The sequence below is a fragment of the Nilaparvata lugens genome, chromosome X, assembly GCF_014356525.2.
Source record: "Nilaparvata lugens isolate BPH chromosome X, ASM1435652v1, whole genome shotgun sequence".
Classification (NCBI taxonomy): domain Eukaryota; kingdom Metazoa; phylum Arthropoda; class Insecta; order Hemiptera; family Delphacidae; genus Nilaparvata; species Nilaparvata lugens.
This window is the reverse complement of record NC_052518.1, coordinates 67,834,618-67,856,196: the sequence shown is the minus strand read 5'-3', so window position 1 is coordinate 67,856,196 and position 21,579 is coordinate 67,834,618. Positions and strand designations below refer to the sequence as shown.

Genomic DNA, 21,579 nt, shown 5'->3' with positions numbered 1-21,579 from the left:
CATGTTGAACTGTCGAGAAATTTTTTTCGTGGCTGTTTCCTGAAAAACGACCATTTGACTGGACTAATATTATTATAATTATTATTACAATCAGTATTATTACACAGTTGTCGATTAGATTTTGCCGCGAGCAGACGCAAGTTCAGGTGCTCTCTTATCTCTGAATGAAATAGTTTGTTCGTTCTTGCGTCGTGCCTCTTGTTTAATATTAACTGTTTTCCGTTTTTCTAAACTGTTCAATTGAGGATTTATTTCATTTTCCCTTCACTTTCGAGTTCTTATCAAAGTCAAAAATGAGTGTCTGTGAAACTTGCAGTCTTTCAGTTAATCGACAGGCGAAGGACAAGTTGGTTTGTTCTATTTGTAAGTCCATGTTCCATGGACAGTGTATTGTTGGGAAAAAATGACTGATACGGAATTAGAGCTCCTAGTGTCGAATTCCTGGTCGTGCAAAAAATGTGAGGCTAAGCTACGTAGTCAACGAAATGATAATACAGTTGCAACGCCGGCGAAATCGTCGTTAGCTAACGTTAGTGCGCTGTCCGACGTATCAGCGGATTGTTTCAAGTCAACTATGTCTGACCTTGAAAACAAATTTAGTGAAGGTCAGGTAAGATTGGAACATTCGCTCGAGGCTTGTTTGACTAAATTCAACGCTAATTCTGACACCTTAATTAGGCTGGAAGGCATAATAAAGACCCAGCAGGATATTATATTAAATTTACAAACTGAAAACACAAAACTAAAAGGTTGGGTAGAGGTGCTAAACGACAGGGTTGATTCGCTCGAACAGTACGGCCGTAGAAATATGATCGAAATACACGGGATTCCTACTGTGCATGGAGAAAAAACCAATGACGTTGTGCTGGCTACATGTAAAGCAGTCGGTGTTGACCTGGGTCCGGAGGCGATAGACAGCTGCCACCGCCTGCCCAAGGGGGCAAACCAACACTCTCCCGGGATCATCGTGAAATTCGTCCGACGCGATAACGCGCACAAGGTACTTGATGGGAAGAAACAGGTGAGGAGACTTTCCACTCGCGACGTCGGATTTCAAACGGAGGAGCGCCCAGTGTTCATCAATTTGTCACTGACTGTGGTACGTAGAAAGATTCTGTCACAACTAAAGAAACTTCAAAAGGAGAAGGGATTCAAATATGTGTGGGTGGATAGAGCAGGCAACATTAAAGTAAGACCAGTGGATAAGGGAAAAGTGTCAATGATTAACAGTGATAAGGATCTGGAAGCTTTTATTACTGCTATGGTTTAAATTAATAATAGTTAAACCGTATGTTTCAAAGTGGCATGTTGTTGAAAGAAAGAAATTCTCCCCATATAAAATATTATAAAATGAACCCAACAGATTAATAATATTATATTATATACATCATATTCATATACTTATGCATGAAATTCTTTTATGAAGAAACATATTGATATGTTGAGAATCGAGGAATCTAACAATATTATCGGGCAAGTGTTGGAATGAATCACTCCGATGAGCGGGCCATGTACTGTTGTCTATTGTGACTGCTGCAATATCAAATGGCTTTTAGTTGAAACAAACGATTCACAGTACAGTTCAGAGATACCTTATACCCTGCAAATACAAAAACAGCTTATCAATGAATTCTTCTTGTGCGTTCACTATCGTTTATTGTTATCTCTTTTCTCTCGCTCTTCAGTGAAGTCAAGAATGACAAAGTTATGGCCTACACTGTGTAGTATCTTAACTGTTATACTAGCTTAGTGCAATGCTAATATGATAAGATTTCGTTTGTACAAATTAATTATCGCAAAATCGAAATCAACAATAGATAAAATGGTGGATGCCCGAATAGCGGTCTGGTATTATCTGTGGCATTTCCCGGATATCAATTGTTATAACCTAGGTACCAAACACTGACCTTATCTTCGGAGTGTTCCAGCTCAGTGAATGCATACAGTATAACAGTTTCATAGCCATGTTTTCTGTTTTAGTATTCATTATTCTTCATCGCCTTAAATGGATTGTAGGGGGTAATTGAAACAGTTTATTCATTATATTATTTATGGTCGTTATGTTTACAATATCAGCTTATTTTACTTCAAACTGTATTATCTCTGAGCTTGTATCTTTGTTATTTGACTTAGCAGAAAATCCTACTTTTGTTTAAAATAATTTTTCCACTTAATCACTTTATTTTCTTTTTTTAATTAAGTTTCTGGATCTTTCTATGTGACGGAAAGACTGTCTTTCTTGTACAAAAGAGGCGCGGCGGGAAGTCGCAGGATTGGTAATTTACCCACTTTTGTTATTAACAATTTTTTTTTTTCATCTTCTTGATCCTTAACTTACTTCATTTTTTTCTTCATTGGAGTTTATATTATTATAAATTCCACAGAATAGTCTTATACTTTTATAGGATATTATATGTCAGTTCTTGAATGTGATGATGATCTAATAGGCTATCATGATACAAGTGAAACAGATGATTTATTCTCATTTGAACCTCAGAACCTAATTATCGCTCTCCAGCTACCAACATTAATAATTTCATATCAAGTCTAGACGTTGTTTAAACAGAATAAAGTACACTACCAATGTAATTTTAATGGGCGATATAAATCTTAATATTTTTGTTAACAATAATTTAACAAATGAGTACTTGAGTACTCTGCATATCGATGGATTTAAATCCTACATCAATAAGCCGAGAAGGATGGTGAATGGGAATGGGTCCTGCATAGACCACATATTTTTTAAGGAGGGGCAAACAATGGGAGACCTGCAACATGGCGTTATTATTAAAACTAATATAACAGATCACTACAGTATTTCACTACACTTGAGTGAAGCCTTGAAAAATAACGCGGTAGCAGGGGAGTAATGGACCAAAACTGTAACTGATTTCGACGGATTAATAGCTGACTTACAGGTTGAAAGCTGGGCTGATGTTTACAACACCGACAATATCGATGCAATTGTTAGCTATTTCATAGAAAAATTAACACAACTTACAAATAAAATAACAAAAACAATCAGACAAAGTAAAAAATAATAAACCAGTAAAAAATGGATTACACCCAGTCTAGCCAATGCAATTCGAGAAAGAGACAAATTACACAGGAAACTCTCTCGGCAGCCAAACAATATTGAATTGTAAACCCGCTACAAGAACTACCGAAATACTTGAAATAATTTAATAAAAAAAGCGAAAATAGATTATTTTAAAGAGAAGTTTGATGAGAATAGGAATAGTGTCAAGAAAACTTGGGAATACATTCACGAGCTGCTTGAAATGAAGAAAAACACAAAAGAAATAAGCCTAGATGCAGATATACTTAACAATTACTTTGCTAATGTAGGTGTATCATTTGCCTAAAAAATATCAGGAAATGTTGATGATATTCCAGTTCCTTTATCACTATCAAATTCATGTCGACACAGTATCTTTCTGAACCCCACAAACACAAACGAAATAATTCCAATTATAAATCAGTTGAAAAACAAATCTACACCAGGACCCGATAACTTCACAGGACCTTTCATAAAAAAATCTCTCACTACATAACTGGACCCTTAGAACATATATTCAACAAATGAAGGATATTTCCCAAAAAAATTCAGAGAAGTCAGAATCATCCCAATAGCTAAATCTGGAGATTTGAATAAACCAGAAAATTATAGACCTATAAGCCTAATAAGCAACCTTTCAAAAATATTGGAAAAAATAATAAAAAACAGAATTATGTGTTTTTTGGAAAAAGAGAATATAATAAATGAAAAGCAATTTGGTTTTCAAAAAAATAAGTCTACTAAAGATGCAGTCATCCACCTGAACAAAATATTTTTTGACAATTTTAATAGCAATAGAAAAACTCTTGCAGTATTCATGGATCTATAAAAGGCTTTTGATACCATACCTCACAATATATTATTAAACAAATTAGACATATCTGGAATTAGAGGCATAGCAAATGATTTATTTTCTTCGTACCTAACTGAACGGAAACAATACCTAAATCTCCATGGTCAAACTGATATTAAATATACATCAGGGTTCGGCTTGCCCCAAGGTTCTGTGTTATCACCAATTCTTTTTCTGTTGTATGTGAATGACCTACTCGAACTAAACCTCCAAGATTGCACCACCCTGTCTTTTGCAGATGACACTGTCTTGATCTTCAGTGGCAAAAGCTGGGAAGAAACCTTCAATATGGACAATAGAAACTTGATAATAGTAAAAAAATGGCTGCAAGATCATATCTTGACTTTAAATGCAGACAAAACTAAGTACATCACCTTTTCACCCAATATAACTGGACAACCAGCAACAGATTTAATCTTACAATAGGAACAACAAATAATCACAATGAAAACACTGCGGATAATGCAGAAGTACATAAAAAATTAGAAAGGGTGCACACAATTAAATATCTTGGTATACTCTTGGATCAACATATAAAATGGAACAAACACATAGACTATTTGTGCTCAAAGTTGAAATACCTCATTTACATTTTTTACAAAATAAATAAATCAAAAACAAAGACATAGGAAAAATTTACTTTGCGTATGCTCACTCATTATTTCAATACATTAATGAAGTATGGGGAGCTGCATATGATACTCATTTAAAAAAATTATTCATCCTACAAAAACATATTATAAGAGCTGCATTAGGAAAGCCACGACTCTATCCTAGTAGGGGAATTTTTCTTGAATTTAAGGTCCCGACAATAAGACAGAATTATATGAAAAACATAATACTCTATATTAATAAGAATAAATCGAATTTTGCTACACATATTTCACCCCATAATACACGTCCTAACAATAGATTCAACACAGAATTCATCAAGCTAACCATATGCAGGCACCAATTTACATATTATTGTAACTACATTATAAATAAGATTCCAAACGATTTTATAGATAAATAAATCTCACGTAATTTACTTAAAAGTATAGAATATTGGATTGAGCAGAATATATTCTTCAAAATAGTTGTATGAAGTATAGTATTGTACCCAACAACAAGCACTGTTACTAGAAACTGTGAACGATGGTTTTTCAGTTTCAGGTTCTTAAACCAGGTATAACAATTGTCCCACGTCATCTTGCAGAAGTTTAGTTTTATTGTATTTATTTTCTCTTTTTGAAAGATTAACTGTCATGATAGCCTCAAGACGTCACAATAAATAATTGGATATCACTTTATAATATAATATGTAGTATTCTTAAGTTTTGTTTTTTTTCAAGCTTTTGCGATTTTTGTAAATTACTGTAATACTTTTACATTATAAAATTTGAATTGTATATTGGGTACTAGAAGCAGAATAAGTGAACTGCGACTCACTGCCAACACACAAGGTTTCTTATGTTGGCAGTGTCAAATATTACATTGATAATATTGTTACACTCAAGTTAAAATCAATGTCTATTTGTATTGTATACTCTTGTAATTAATATTGTACAATCTCTTTTCTGTATAGGGCTACTTTTATAGAAATAGAAAGAAAAATAAAAATCTTAGTACCCTTTTTGAAATATTTAATCACAACATGTTTCGAAGAAACTGAATGTCAAAGAAGAATTTCATATTTATAAAGCAGCAAAATTAAACAGAGATAAAATAATAAACTTAATCCAATTAGACACCAATAACCAAATTTTTGATAAAATCATGCGAATTTAAATCCACAATTTATAGTTTTAGTTCATAAAATCATATGAATACACTAACATATGATCAAAATAAGAATCTTCTAGCAGTATTTATTTATTTACTCCATATCACTTGAAAATGGCATCAATGTCCGAAACATGTTGTGATTAAATATTTCAAAAAGGGTACTAAGATTTTTATTTTTCTTTCTATTAATATTGTACAAATATGTATTTGTAATTTTAGCAATAAATTCAATTCAAATCAATCTTTCTTATGGTCGATTTTATATCGTAGGAATATAAGGAGTATTTTCTTCTTTTTTTAGATGGAGTGTGAACAAAAAAAGGACGTGTTTATCAAATCTGTCTTGGATGAAAATATATCACCTGATGACAATGAAGGTGATGTGGGAATGAATAATAGAATAATGCCTCTACTCAAATATATTGTAATTTTGCCACTAAGATGTATGCAACGATTATGGCAGGTAACTCAATATCAGGATATAATACGTTCTTCTAGGATTGAGGAATATATAAAAATATAATCTTATTTGAAAAATGAAAGCATTCAGGATTCTGACTGTACATAAAGCTAATTGTAATGGTAGAAAATATAAAAAAGTTCATAGTAAAAGACAGAAAAGATTTATTAACGAGTTATAGAGTGACAGATCCAGTTAAAAATGTAGTAGCATAAGTGAAATTTACATGGGTGGAATTTTGGGAAGTTCAAGTAAGAAATTAAAGTCAGTTGTGGTTTCACTATTCATCAGTTCTATTGTTTGGTTAGCGTTTTAATAATTTGTACCTTAAAACAAGAATAACCAATTTCAAAAATCCAACTTTTGAGGTTGAGCATTTCAAAAAATAGATCAATATGGCTTACATAATATCTCGTTCTATTTTCCCTTGATTTTTTTATGTTTTTAGCCAGGTAAATATGTTTTCCTCCATACATTAGTAAAGTAATGTTTTATTCATATCAATAAAAAACTGACATTGGTTGTTCTTGCATGAAGGCAAATGAGCCGGAGGGTGACATTGGTTCTATTTTCCTTTCAATCTTACCACTAATGTTGGAAATGTTTGATCAGTTTGTTATGAAAATGTCGGAATGAGGTTGCAACAAACTAGATTTATTGAAAAAACATTGACAAGAAATAGAAAACTGCGAAATAAAAAAAATTATGTTTTGCAACTGCTTAAAAACGCATGTTGGAAAAGCTTAGTACAATGAATAAGGTAGGCTATTAAATCCATATCACGTTTTACTCATCTGTCTTTTATTCAATCAATGCTCATATCATTATAATCAACATCATCGTCATCGTCCCTTATGAAAGCCTTATCTCGCCATCACAACTTACCACCAACTTCTCATTAAAACTTCTACTGGAGGAATGAACATAAGGAAGAAAGGAAATGAAATCATTCACTTTTTGCTCTTGGAGTGGTCCAGAATACAATGAAGGAACTGGTGCTTCATTATTAATACAACGACGGCGTTTCTTACGAGATATGTCCAGTACTTGTAATTGTTAATCTTCTTCATATGAAAGTTTATAGAAAACTGTCTCTATTCAGTATAGGGCTACTTGTAATATAAATAGAAATAAAAATAAAAATTTCATGTTGTGATAAAATAATTCAAAAAAAGGTACTTAGATTTTTATTTCTATTTATAGAATACTTTTCCTGGTTCATCTCTTCTGTATTGTGGCCATTTGATTTTCAACCTCGGAACTTTCTCTTGACTGTTTACCTTCCTATGAATTAATCTTCTTTACAACAATGATTTATATCATATGTTTTCTTCTGTTGCTACTATATTATACATTCATGTATTCAAATTTGACAGGAATGTGGTGCAATGTTGGGAGTGATCTCCGGGTTTGTGATGCGTGGGAGGTATATTGTATGGCAGTTTTTCTTGACGGATATCTCTCCAGTATTAAGTAGAACAGTATCGAACTTATGTTTGTTCTCCTCTGGTATAATCAGACGTATTGCAAGAAACGCATTGACGGAATCCGAGAAAGATGAAACTTGTCAAATGAAATCACTACGGGAGGAGTTGGAACTAGTAAAGGAGCAGATGGCAGCACTTCAAATTCAAATGAGTGAAGTGAATACAGCTTTAATTGCAATCAAATCATCCTGTAAGTTTGTTCTATTCAACTTTTTCGGTTAAGATTTGAAACTTCTTCACTATTTCAGATCTATTCAAGAGGTTTACAAGTGTGGCTATAAAATAACCGAATTATTGCTTCAAAACATTCAGCTTTGAATTGATTTTTATTAGTTATTATTATCAACATAAATTCTTCTTTTATTTCCCACAATGATTCTATTGACATTTTCATTGTTTAAATCAGTAGTGGACGTCTTCTTCTGTGAGCACTTTCATGACGTTCGCGGCTTCTCTATCACACTCTCCAGTGCATGGATTGGCGAGATTCGGAACATGTTGTCATTCTTTGCAAGAAGCTCTGTTCATTTTCAATGGCATTCAGACTGTCAGGACAACCATTTTTGTGAGCTTCTTTCTGTTAAGTAGTTAGAATTTTATCCTTCATCCATTATTGAGAGGTCATTCGGGCTTGAATAACCTTCAAGGTCTTCTTTGCCAACTTGGAAACGCTAAAACTATTCAAAAAGTTAATAAAAGATAAGGTTTAGTGCCGCTTTTTCCAACTTACATGTGAAATATGTTTAATGAATTGTTACACTTTTCATTTTCTTGGCGAGACTATAAAGCAGGCTTTATATTACACAACTGTTGGTCTCTCTCATTTGAGACATGCTTATTTCTCCACTGAGAGCTTCCTTGAGTCCGGTTACTTTATAGTCACACCTCTAGCTACTTTATAGTTACATCCGAATATTTCAAGCTATTTTTTTTATTAATCCATTGTATTTTAACAACCTCACATTTTATTTTGTGTTGGACGGCCCACTTCTATTTTATGGCATATGTTCGTCGAGAGACCCAAATGTTCTACCTCACCATATAACCTAGTATAGCTTATCCAATTTATGAGAAATATTAATGTACCTATCCATTATTTGTTATGGGCTAAGCATTTCAAATGTTTAATTTTCACTTTGACAAAAGTCTTTTTGAAACAAACACTCATAAGAATGTTTAATTGAATTGAATTTTTATGTTTCAATAGATGTATTTAATACAATATACTCAATATAATTTTCCTTACATTTAAATACATTCTCTCATTATTCTGATTTTACTTCAAGATCAGAGTCTGAAAAATATATCCTGTTGCTGGTGAAGATATAAATTGCACTGCGCTTTGCCATGAGGTAGAAATGCCTACAATGAAATGCTATGCATACTGTTTTCATAATCGTTCAATTGAATAACGGTCATTTATTTATTTTCTTATATTACACTGCTGCTTCACTATATAACTAGGATTCATCATGTAGATTTTGTGTCGCAATTTATGTAAATTATTATAGTATAATACTCATTTTTTTCTTCAAGCTTTGGCGTTCACCAAATGAAACAAATTATTGATACACATTTGATTTAGGTTATTATTTATATAATAAGAGAGAGTAGGGTTGTGTTTGTTCGCATCAAAACAATGCAACTTGTGAATTGCATACCGGAAAAACGGAAACGATTTAGATCTCCAAATTTTGCACATAGATTCTAAAAATATCAATCTCGTGCACCTGGAAGACCAAATTTCAATTTTCCTTCTAGATTTTTCAGAATGAATGTTCAAATTTCATTCATGCTACCATACATGAAGTTCCATACGTCATAGGTTACATTGTTGTAGCCCAGAAGTGTGTTTTTTATGAGGAGGTTATAATGCTGTTACAAGAAAATAATTTTTGAACGAAGCTTTGTAGCGTAACGGTAAAACACTCGCTTTCGGAGTTCGAATCCCGATTCTTCCCAATTTTTTTTTGTTCTTAATTTTTTCCCTCGAAACGTATTATTGTCAATTATTTTTTGAAGGAATTTGTTTTCATTACAATTGAACTTGGATTTAATCAAATAATTATTTTTAATGTAAAATTTTGCCACCAGTACAAATGAAATGGACATAGTCTTCATGCTGTATCATTAAATTTCATAAGAAACTGGCTTATACACGTAAGGAATAGGGAATTATGTTTGACGCATCATCACGTCTGAACTACTCAACTGATTATTTTGAAATTTTGCATATAGATTCTTAATTAACCGAGGATGGTTGTATGCCTATTTTCAGTTCTTCAAGATTTCATTACGTCAAGTTTTCAATTTTTCATGCCTCTAGTTGTTGTATAGAAGCAGCTGAACATTTCTTTTAAAAGGGACATTAGATGATAGGTATGATTGGAGATCCTATTCGAATAAAAATAATTGATTTTCGGTCGCATCAAAATATTGTTCCGCCATTTTGAATTCAACTTAATTTTTTTAAATTGGAAGGTTGTATCGAAATACTTGATTCCGATACTGAAATACAAGAGAAAATGATTGGTGAACCGATTTCTCAAACCGTTCAAAAGTTATTCTCATTCAAAGATACTGATAAATCATCTATCTATCCATCATCTTTACTATAATAATGGAAAGAGCTGGCTCATACACGTGCGGGAAATGATGTAAAAAAATTATGTTTGACGCATCATTACGTCTGAACTACTGGACTGATTGATTTGAAATTTTGCATAAAGATTCTTCATTAACCGAGGATGGTTATAAGGCCTATTTTCAAATTTCGAATATTTTATTACGTCAAGTTTTCAGTTTGAAAAGCTTTAAAATAGACCCTTGCGAAGCACGGGTTACCTGCTAGTAACTTAATATGTTTTATGAGTCACTGAAAACTATAGCAGTTATAGAGTGATATTCTGTTTTATTTTTCAGGTAAAAAGCAAGACAGCAACTTGAGTGGTACTTTAGCCACTGCTCCGCCAACACCACCCCCACCTCCTCCTCCCCTTCCTCCACCACCACCACCTCCTCCTCCGCCTTTCTCTTTAGTGCCTTCAAATACACTGATAATAAAAAAAAGTTCCAAACAGAACAATGAAGCCAAAGAAAATCGAATTCCGCATGTAACTTTAGAAGACTTGAAAAGTGTGAGATTGCGGCAGACTCCGCTTCGTTCAACTTCCAAAAATCATGCAGATTCCGATGTTTTAAGAAACATCACTTTGAGACAGACCCCAAGAACATTGACCAAGGTAATCCATAAGCAATCTTTATCAGATTTTATTTACTCATTGAATCTGTGCAGTGGAAGTGATGTGCAAGATATTCATATCAAATAAATTAAGTTTATATAGTAACATAAATTATTTATTGAACGATTTTTGAGAAAATAATTTCAGTTACTACACCATCCCGAAGAATCGGATAAATCTTATCAGAAATTGTGGTCTACTAACCTATCAAGGTAGTTAAGATTATTTCAATGCAGCTTCTCCTCAAGCAAATAGCTTACATTAAGTTTGATGTGACTTGTCTCCTTCACCATTTTGTTGTTCCTATACTTATTTGTAGACAAACTGAGTGTAGAAATCACTAATATTAATCGCGATAACAACAAGCTTAAATCTAATTTGAATGACTTTCTCCACTATAGTAGGAAAAAAGCTTAGAAATAACTGGCTTGCCGATTAATAAAGGGGAAAATTTGTCTGTTGTATTGAAAAAAACTTATTGCTTTTCGGAAATATAAATTCTCACCAGATATGATGCACCCCCTCCCATCTAAAAATGATACTAGCAGCAGTATTATAGTGAAATTTGTCAGACGTGCTGGTGCTCTTGTTGTGTTAAAACTTGGCAAAAAGATCAGAGGTATGAAAGCTTGCGATTTGGGATTCGAATCTCAAACAAACTGAGTGTAAAAATCGCTAATATTATTCGCGATAACGCCAAGTTGAATGACTTTCTTCACTATAGAGTCCTATTTTTATCAATACATCCTTAACGAAAGCTAATAGGCAATTTTTCAATGAAGCACGAGCAATGAAGAAATCCCAAAGTGTTGAATACGTTTGGATACAAAACCTGAAAATACTAGTGCGGAAGGGTGATGGTGATAGAGTCCATGCCATCAATAGCACAAGTGATTTGAAAGAGAAATATAAAACAAAGGCAGGAAATCAAATGGTCCAATTCAATATTCATTTTCAAGAACTTTTTGATTATGAAGAATGCAGTCTCATAATTATTTTCTTTCCTTTCAACATACAATCTCAATTATCAATATTATGGTTTCGTGTGATTTTACATTTTTATTTTTGTTACTATTGAAAACGATAAAAAAATAATAGATGAGTAAATTTATTTTGGTGATAAAAATATCAATATTTTCAATATTGTTATCTAACAATAAATATTCCACTAATTTCAATCAGTCTAAGGTGTTATAATTGAAATGAATAATGAGTTTTGCTCTTATTCTTGTAATTCAATATTTAATAGAACTACGTTTCTTCTTGTTATATTCATATCTTTCTTCTTATCACAGGTGTTAGGTAATGGTTTTGATTTTGTTTGTAAATTAATACTACTTTGTCTTTGGTAGCCTACATCTCTTTTTCTTATTTTTTAAAATTTGCATATCTTAATACATTGTACAAGTTGTCTTCGAACTCCCTACCAATATTCTAGTCCGAAAGTCCTTAGTTACTCACACAGCTGCCATTATGTTTTTTCTCTTACTATTTTTTCCCAAATACTGGCTGAACATACGGTAGTGAAACTTTGCACAATCATAATTATATGTCAACTAGACAGAGCTATAAAAGAATTATGAAAATTTAAAAAAATACATGAAACAAAATGGCCTTTTAGAACCGTTAATTTTACAGAAAAATTACAGAATAACGTTCTTTAGTAAATTTGATTACGAATCGATTGACACCCTATTTTCTAATGTTGAACGAATATCGAGTGAGATATCGCAGCTGATAAGTGACAAATGAAGCTTTGTTGCAGTGCACACCAAGGCATGCTGATAAAGTCTGCCTCTATAATGAAACAATCTCAATTTGCTTTGCCTGTTATTAGTGAGCGATTTTAGATTATTTCAAAAAATATTGAAACGTTACAAAACCCTCTAAAGGTAACCTATTACTAAAACTGCCATATCTCACTTAATATTAGTTCAATATCGAAAAATTAGGTGTCAATCGATTTAATTTAATTTTTAATTTACTAAAAAAAGTCATTCCTGTATTTTTCTATAAAATCGACGTTTTTTTTGTTATTCAAGAAATAAAATTTTAAACGCCGCCATTTTGTTTAATTAATTTTAAAAATTGTCATAATTTTTTGCAGCTGTCTAGTTACCATGCATGATTGTACAAAGTTCCACTTTGGTATGTTCAGCTATTATTTAGAAAAGAAATAGTAAGTGAAAAAACAAAATGGCAGCTGTGTTGGTAACTAAGGACTTCCGGACAGTTTGGAAATTATATTTAGACATGACTCGTACCCAAGAACAATGTCCTAGAATATTGATAGGGAGTTAAAAACACCTTGTATAATATCTCATAATCTATTATTCTAGCTTTGGAAGTTAACTTATAATATGCCTATCGCTGTGGAGGCTCAAGTGGGACACTACCTATTTTCAATTGGATTGAAATCATGGCCACAGAAGCGTCACATAAGTTTACACTGTTATGTGGTCACTAGGAAGTCAATCAGGTCCCACTATCGTGTAGATTGATAGACGGTAATTGAATCATGTCATGAACCAGAAAATTTCAATAACATTTATGAATAAAATAAATCAGATCCACTCACCATTTACGAAACACTGAAGCTTTCTAAAGCAATGAATTCACAGGAAATTACATAGCCTTAGCCTGACCATAGAGCATGTTATAATAATACATACGAATATTACCCTCTGAAAATAACATTCAACACAATTCTTTGTGAGTCTCGGAACCGTACTGTACTTTGTGAAACACAAAACTATATACTACAGATTTGCATCAAACAATTTTTTCTAATATTGTATATTATTTATATATTTTTCGCTGTTATCTGTTTTTCTATGCTATTTTTATGTAAAATTGGTGTTGTACCGTTGGAAGTTGAATAAATAAATAAACAAGCTGTATTCAATATAGCTTTCCATCATCACATGGTTATATAGTAAAAACGTACTAATATAATAATTCTTCTGTCTCACAAAGGGACAGGCAAAGGTTTTAAGAAGTTTTTAAACATTTGAAAAGTTTAAACATGAACATTTTAAATTTTTAGAAGCTCTAGTTCTTAAAGAAATTTAAACGTTGAGAAGATTAATCCAGATATGAAATCAGGAATGATCTCCACTAATCACCCAATAAAATTCGAAGAAAAGGAATATTGTAAACTTCACTGAATTTCAATTGTCATTCAACAATCTATCGTAATTTATCAGGTTCAAATCGTTGAATATCACTCCAAATTCCCAGTAACTATTGGCTCCATTTCTTTGCAACAATCACAAAAATCTATTATGAACATACAGTTTAAATATTGTGCTGATCTGAATCGATCTATGGTAATAATAGGAATTGAAAGAATAAAAAATGTCATTCTATTCCAAGTAAAACGAAACTGATGTTTGTGTTTGTATTAGAACTGCTGAGTGGATAATGCATACTGAAAGTCATGAATAGTCCAAACCAGCCTGGTGACTTTGATGCTTTTGACACCGGAATCTCGTTTTATTTTTATTAAAGAATGATACCGATATAAAATATACTAATGAAACGATAGTGTTGGCATTATGCGAAAAGCTAACTGTCGTACCAACTATCCTTAATTATCGTACTGTATTTCTTGAAGCCATGCTTTTTTAAAGCCAGTTACTCAGAAAGCGATTTTTTGTCGTTCGATTTTTTCTGTCTTTATAAATTATGTTGAATCAAACAATATTTAACAAGTTGCGCTGAACCTGGTAGAATTCATAAGAATGTTAAAAAATCAATTTTATGAAAATCGATGTGCATGTAACTGGATTTAGAAGATCAATACAATAATGTGTTCTATCACAATTTAATGATAATCACAGAAATGTTTAAGTGAAAACGTTGGGCGCAAACCTACTGCCATGGGGAGACAAAGAAATTAATGAAAAGCTTGATAGCTTGAATAGTGATCTGGATATCTGTTACACGTTTTTAATCTGTTTAATTTTTAATCTGTTTTGTCAATCGGCAGGAAAACGTTGGTTTTTCAAAGTTATCTTACTCCCTTATTTTTGGGTATTTTCAGAAATCAATATAAATATCCCACCAAATTTCCTACACGGATACAGTGTAATACCTTAATCAGACCTCCGTAGAGTGCAGATCGTAGCGAATAATTAGTGTAGAGTAGTATTAGTAGTGAAAGTGGAACAAGTTGTGTCAACACCAACAACCAGCAGTCTACTCAGCAGTTTTTCACAGTGAAAACTACTCAACGTTTTTTTGCGAGTGAAAAGTGTGTCACCAAATTATCGTTTGAACATTGCTGTGTTTGAAAATTAGGTTCCATTTCTTTGAAAAAATTATGAAATCATCAATAAATTATGGTGTTTTGGATCTATCAGCCTTAAGATGATCCATTCGCCAATTAATACTCCAACAAAATTACCACCAGCCGCGCAGCTCGAATACGAGGAAGAGGAGGAAAATGATGAAATGAATGTGCCTCCCAAATTGATAGCGAAAATAAAAAATGATAGCGGAATACATTTCTAGGTATGGTCTCTTAAAAATATAAAAGTGAAATTTCTAAATTGGGTGAGTGAAATTATCTTGAAAAAAAGTTTCCAGAGAGGACTATGATTCATTTTTGAATGTATGCAATGAACTTAACATCAGTATCAAAAGAATAGACGTTAAACAAAATATAAAAGACAACAACGCGAAAATTTTTGGAAAAATTCATAATTTGGAGCAGAGTGTGAATAAATTAGCAAATGAAGTCGCAAAAAGCTACAACAAGCCGATCTCATTTGCTGATGCCGTGCAACTGCCAAAGAAGAGGAGCGCACCTTCCACATTGAGTGCCGCCTCCACTGCCGCAGGCAGGGAGTCTCCGCCCCAGACCAAAAAGCTGTCGCCCAAGGAGAATGTGATCATCCTGAAGCCAGCAAAAATAACTCCTCAGCACTCCTCATTCCATTATTGTTGATGTAGCATAGTTGGAGTGGAAATAACATTGTATTTAGTAGTCAGTTCCAAGCTACAGACATAGGGAACTGAGCTCTATCGCAAGATATAAAATTATTGTAATATGTTGTTAACAAATAAATTCATTTTTTGAAAAGACTATTTGATTAATTGCAATCCTAACTAGCGCAGTCGGTAGGACACTCCAAAAACGAGAATTTGGTTTTTCGGTTTTAACCGTTAATGAAATGTTCATGAACTTACAAAAAATTTGTATCAGTCACCTAACATTGGGACTTAAATAAGTGAACAATCATCAAAATAACTTCTTATCAAATTGAATAAGTTGGTGAACTATTATATTATTAAATTTGTGAGTGTTATTTGCAAAATTATATTTCTACTCAGTCACCTAATATTGTGACAAGTGTAAAAAATAATAAAATTAGTGAACAGTATAGTAAAGTGTTAACAATACCGTATTTCATCTACAAAGTGAATCAAGAAAAAAGCGACAGACTTTTAATATCAGGACTACTATGGACTTCAACTTCTAAGGACTACTACGGACTTCAACTTCTAAGGACTTCCACCTCTAGAGAATATCCCTACACGTGCGACAGAACCCTGGACTCTGACAAGATGAACTCGATTATAGTATTGTGAGTAACAAAACATTTTTGTTTCTTCATTTTATCACAAACTTGGACAATATTAATTTTACTTATTATTTTCGTATTTATTTTTCTTGTAATTTTATCTATAACTAGCCGTCAGGCTCGCTTCGCTCGCCATATCCGTCTAGCCAGGGGGCTCCGCCCCCTGGACCACCGACTGGATCGTCCAAGAATGAGATCAGCAGGCTCGCTTCGCTCGCCTGCATTTTTCATTTGCGCATTTCTATCATATGTTAGGACAATCCAGTCGGGGGTCCAGACTAAACGTCTGGCTAAACGGATATGGCGAGCGAAGCGAGCCTGACGGCTGGTAATATAATATTCCCAGGATTGAAGTAGCAGTGCCGAATCAATTTTTCCGCGATAAATGCATTTAAATCTTCAAGTTGGTGCCAACCTAACAAAGTCAACTCAACTTAATGCCAATGTTAAAACTCAATTTGCATCATCCTTGATCTTTGAACTTAGCGCGTTGCCAGTATAGCCAACGTTTGGCAGATTTAGTCTGCATTGTTTTCAATATTTGCATCTTTGTAATAATTTCAATTTGTTGTCTAGTATTATTTGATTAATTTCAAATTTGTCCTTTTTCACTTGCTTTTGAATAATATTTGTGTTTTGTATCTTTATTCTTGCATTTCTCACTTGCGGAAATCGTTGTAGGTAGGTTTTGCTCCACTCGGCTTGTGTGGCGCTGGTGTGCTGCTTCTTTGTTTCAACTCGATTCCGGAATGTGGGAATTGGCCAGCTCTTGTTTTCAATTTTCGAATTTGAATTTATTCCAGCTGAATATTCAGTACTTTCATGTTTCATTGGCATATTTGCGATAAATATTGACCTAATTCAATCAAACAACTTGTATGTCTTCACGGATTGTGTTTGAATCTCAAACTACTGGTAGGTGTAACCTCACTTTCCATTTGAACACGCTTTTCTGAACTCAATTTTTAGAATTTAGTTTAAAGCTCTTTCCAATTTTACATTGTTCATCTATTTCAATCTTTTTTAAAAAATGTCAATTTAGCATTTTGATTCCATTGCATTTCTGCAAAATTCCAAGATCATCAAGATTGCTTGATGTTTCTACAAATCTTTATTTCATATTCTTGTTTTCAAACTCTTTGTACTCTGAACTCTGTGTAGTTCAGAGCGCTGTTGCTACAGTCAACATATTTTCTTACCGTAGGGTATTTTCTTTTCCTCTGTCCACAGTTTGGATTTTGGGAAACTCAATCAATCTCTCTACATCTCTCGAATCAATCTGCTACCGAATCTGTTCTACAATTCTACCTACGATCGAATCTACCGATAAAGGTCTGCAGTCTCTATTGACAGTCGAAATTGCATCCACTTTGGGGTTCCATATACCCTCCCACTCACTTGGTCGACTGTGCAATTTAGCATTCCACTTTGGGGTTACATATACCCTCCCACTCTCTGGCCGGTATGGTGATGATGAATTCCATTGCCGGAGCATTTCTTACAAATGCCTACAATCTTCGACAGCTTTCGACATCCTCAAGATACTCAGGTTGAGTAATTGTATATTCATCATAAATTTGTAATATCATCCATTCTTATTCATTCATCTGTCTATTTTCATTCATTCATTATCATTCATACTGCTATTGTTCATTTACTTATATAGATTTATCTTACTTATGAGCTGTGCCTACAAAGGCAATCAAAGAGTTTGTCATTTCAGGACATTGAATAATATTCAAAATTTTGAATACAAAATCATTTTATTTTTTGAATTTGTTTCTTCACAATTTGAAAGTCTTTACAATTGGCATCACATTCAACTTATGTATTTTGAAACTTACATCACAATTAATTCAACAATAAAAATAACAATTATTCACTACTTGATTTTGCAATTATTCGCATTACCTATTGTTTTGGTAGGTCCTCTATTAATTTTGCTACCAGAAAAGTTATTTTGATAGATATCAGGCGCATATTTATCAGCCAACCTGACAAAATTATTAATTTAGTTGCCAGTTAACAACTGTTTCGAAGAGGTACTCTATCTAGATTATAGTTCTATAGTAACATATGATATGGAAATTTCAATTATAATTAAGAGATTGGGAGAAGAAGAATATACATGCTAAAAGACGAACTTTAAACCCTTAGAGTTAAAATATTGCCAAAAGATTTCTTAGTGCGCCTCTAAAGGGCCAACTGAACAAAAGGGCCTACCAAATTTGAACGTTGTTGGTCCGGTAGATTTTTAGTTCTGCGAGTAAGTGAGTGAGTCAGTCAGTCAGTGAGTGAGTGAGTGCCATTTCGCTTTTATATATATAGACTAAAAGCCATGAATCCCAACAATGATAAAGCAACCAATCCCCAAACTGTACCTACCCTTAAGAAAGAATTCTTGGACATGATCCCTGATCATTCAGGAGAGCCTACTATGCTAAATCGTTTTATTTCAATTTGTGACAAACTTGTGGCAAAATTTTATGTAACTGCCAACCCAGATGATTTCCAAAACGAATACTTGTATTCTACTATTCTTGCCCGTATCAAAAGCCCAGCTCTTGACATTGTTACTAGTTCTAACACTTATGCATGGCCTGATGTAAGAAAAGTTTTGATCAATAGTTACATGGATAAGAGAGATTGCTTTATTCTCAATCTTGAAATGGCTGAACAAAAACAAGAATCAGGTGAATCACCCTTTTCATTCTATGAACGGATCCAAAAACTTCTGAATTTACAGATTTCATATTCCCGAAACAAACAACCCACAATATCAGAAGTCATGTGTCAGTATGTAAATGGATTGCTAAGAGGATTGAGAGAGCCTCTCGGGTCTTTCACGAGAACCAAAAATCCCAGTTCGTTGGACAGTGCTCTTAACATGCTATCTAACGACTTCCCGTTCAAATTCGGTTTCTTTCAAGACCACTCTAATTTGAAAAAGCCTAACACTCAAATCCAACACAAAAGTAATCCCAGCTATCACATGCAAAACTATCCTCAGAGACAACAGTTCTGTCACACTCAAAATCAGAAAGGTCAGTTCTTTCAAAACAAAAATCAACACTTCCAAAATCAACACATGAACAGACCTCAACAACATTTTCAAAACAGTCAACCCAAACCACAATATTTCAACACATCTCAGCCAAGAGCTCAAAATCCAAACTACAACCAACCGACTATTCGACCATATACAGGAAATAAACATTAAGAATGTTCCTATCAATTCTGGAATTGTACCAATTAACCTTTGGCAAAGCCAAACTTGTATATAACTCGCACGTTTTTGTACATAATTATGATTTGAAATCAATGTATTCAGAAATTGAAAATTTAAATAATTACTATGATAAGGTCTCTCACTATTTTTGGAAAAATATCAGTATAAGTTCAAAAACCGATTTCATTACAGAAAACAGTAGTAAATTGAGAGATGCAATTAACTATTTGAAATTTATCAACAATACAAAGTCTGTTATTGAAGAAAAATTGGAAATAATTTTGTTTTACAATGAAAACGTCAAACGCAATAAAAGAGGTTTAATAAATAGTCTTGGATCTGTTTTAAAATTTATCACTGATAATTTGGACTCATATGACGAACAAAAATACGATAAGTTGATTCTCGAACTGTATAATAATCAAGATAATTTAGCCAATCAAATTTCAAACCATTATTCAATCAGTCAAATTCAAAACATTATTGTAGAATTCAATGAAACAATTAAACTTGTGAACCAAAACTTCAATGAATTGAAAGATAAATTTTTGATAATTAATAATGATTTAAACAATTGCATAGAATTAGAAAAAATTAAATATATTTTGAATCAATTACTCATAGCGTATAATATTTATAGTTCATGACATTGAAAATTCTATTGCATTTTGTAAAGTAGGCGTTCTGCACCCTAGTATAATGTCTACTTTAATGTCTACTTATAATTATTCACTGAACTTGTAAAAATTTCAAAATTCTATGATAAGAAACTCCCATTGGAAATCAATTATGATAAGATGTTAGAAATATGAAAATTGATTAATGTAGATTGTAAGCTAATTAAGAACGAAATCATTTATTTTCTCGAATTTCCGATTGTGGAAGAAGTAATAATTTTTGATCTTTTTGAATTATTACCAATTCCAAGTAAAGTAGAATCAAATTTTGTAACAATACTTCCACAAAACAAATACCTATTGAAATCTTCTGATAGTTCTAATACTTTAAAAATTGAAGGATTGTATAAAGAATGTAGATTGATAGGAGATAACGAATGCTATCTGTGCTCATCCGAAGCCATCTCCCATCAACAACTGCAATGTGAAGCGGCTATCATATCTACTGGTTCCACTGACAACTGTAAATTCACCGCCATCCAAATTGAAGAGAACCTCATCAAATGGATTCCCGAAATACAACAATATTTGGCAGTCTTACCAAAATTGGAGACCTTCCACATCGAAACGAAAACCGAGGAAACGAAAACACTTCAAGGAATTTATTTCAACAATACAGCTGAAGGAAAAATTCACTATCGAGGAAAACCTCTGTTCCACTCTTCCCAAACGAGAGGACATACAAAATTTCTAGAAAACATCCAATTAGAACTTCAAGATCATCAAATTCCAGATTTCCAAATTCATTTGAAAAATTTAGAACATCTTAATTTTAATCCGGTTGCTGTTAATAAGTACACCACCATAAGGGAAGAAAGTATTTTCACTACAAACATAAGTTTTTGGACTGTTATTTTGTATGTTATTTTTACACTAATGTCAATTGTTCTATTGTACCATTATCTAAGTAGAAAAGATTCACCCAATGTAAACATTGTTAACAACCCTACCCCCGAAGTTCTTTTTAGGGATGAAGGAGTTATATAGCTAATTACTTATATAGTCAGCACTCCTCATTCCATTATTGTTGATGTAGCATAGTTGGAGTGGAAATAACATTGTATTTAGTAGTCAGTTCCAAGCTAGCAGACATAGGGAACTGAGCTCTATCGCAAGATATAAAATTATTGTAATATGTGGTTAAAAAATAAATTCATTTTTTAAAAAGACTATTTGATTAATCGCAATCCTAACTATATATATATATATATATATATA

At 32.7% G+C, this 21,579-nt stretch overlaps 1 protein-coding gene across 1 annotated transcript in view; it reads left to right on the top strand.

Moving 5' to 3' along the window:
* The first annotated feature begins 215 nt into the window (after positions 1 to 215).
* Positions 216 to 21,579, top strand: part of LOC111050927 — a 41,674-nt gene continuing 20,310 nt past the window's right edge. The window contains exons 1-4 of the mRNA XM_039441506.1: positions 216 to 1,099; positions 5,980 to 6,141; positions 7,515 to 7,815; positions 10,548 to 10,867. Coding sequence (XP_039297440.1) covers positions 404 to 1,099; positions 5,980 to 6,141; positions 7,515 to 7,815; positions 10,548 to 10,867 — 1,479 coding nt within the window. The 5' untranslated portion in view covers positions 216 to 403. The remainder of the gene's footprint in view (positions 1,100 to 5,979; positions 6,142 to 7,514; positions 7,816 to 10,547; positions 10,868 to 21,579) is intronic.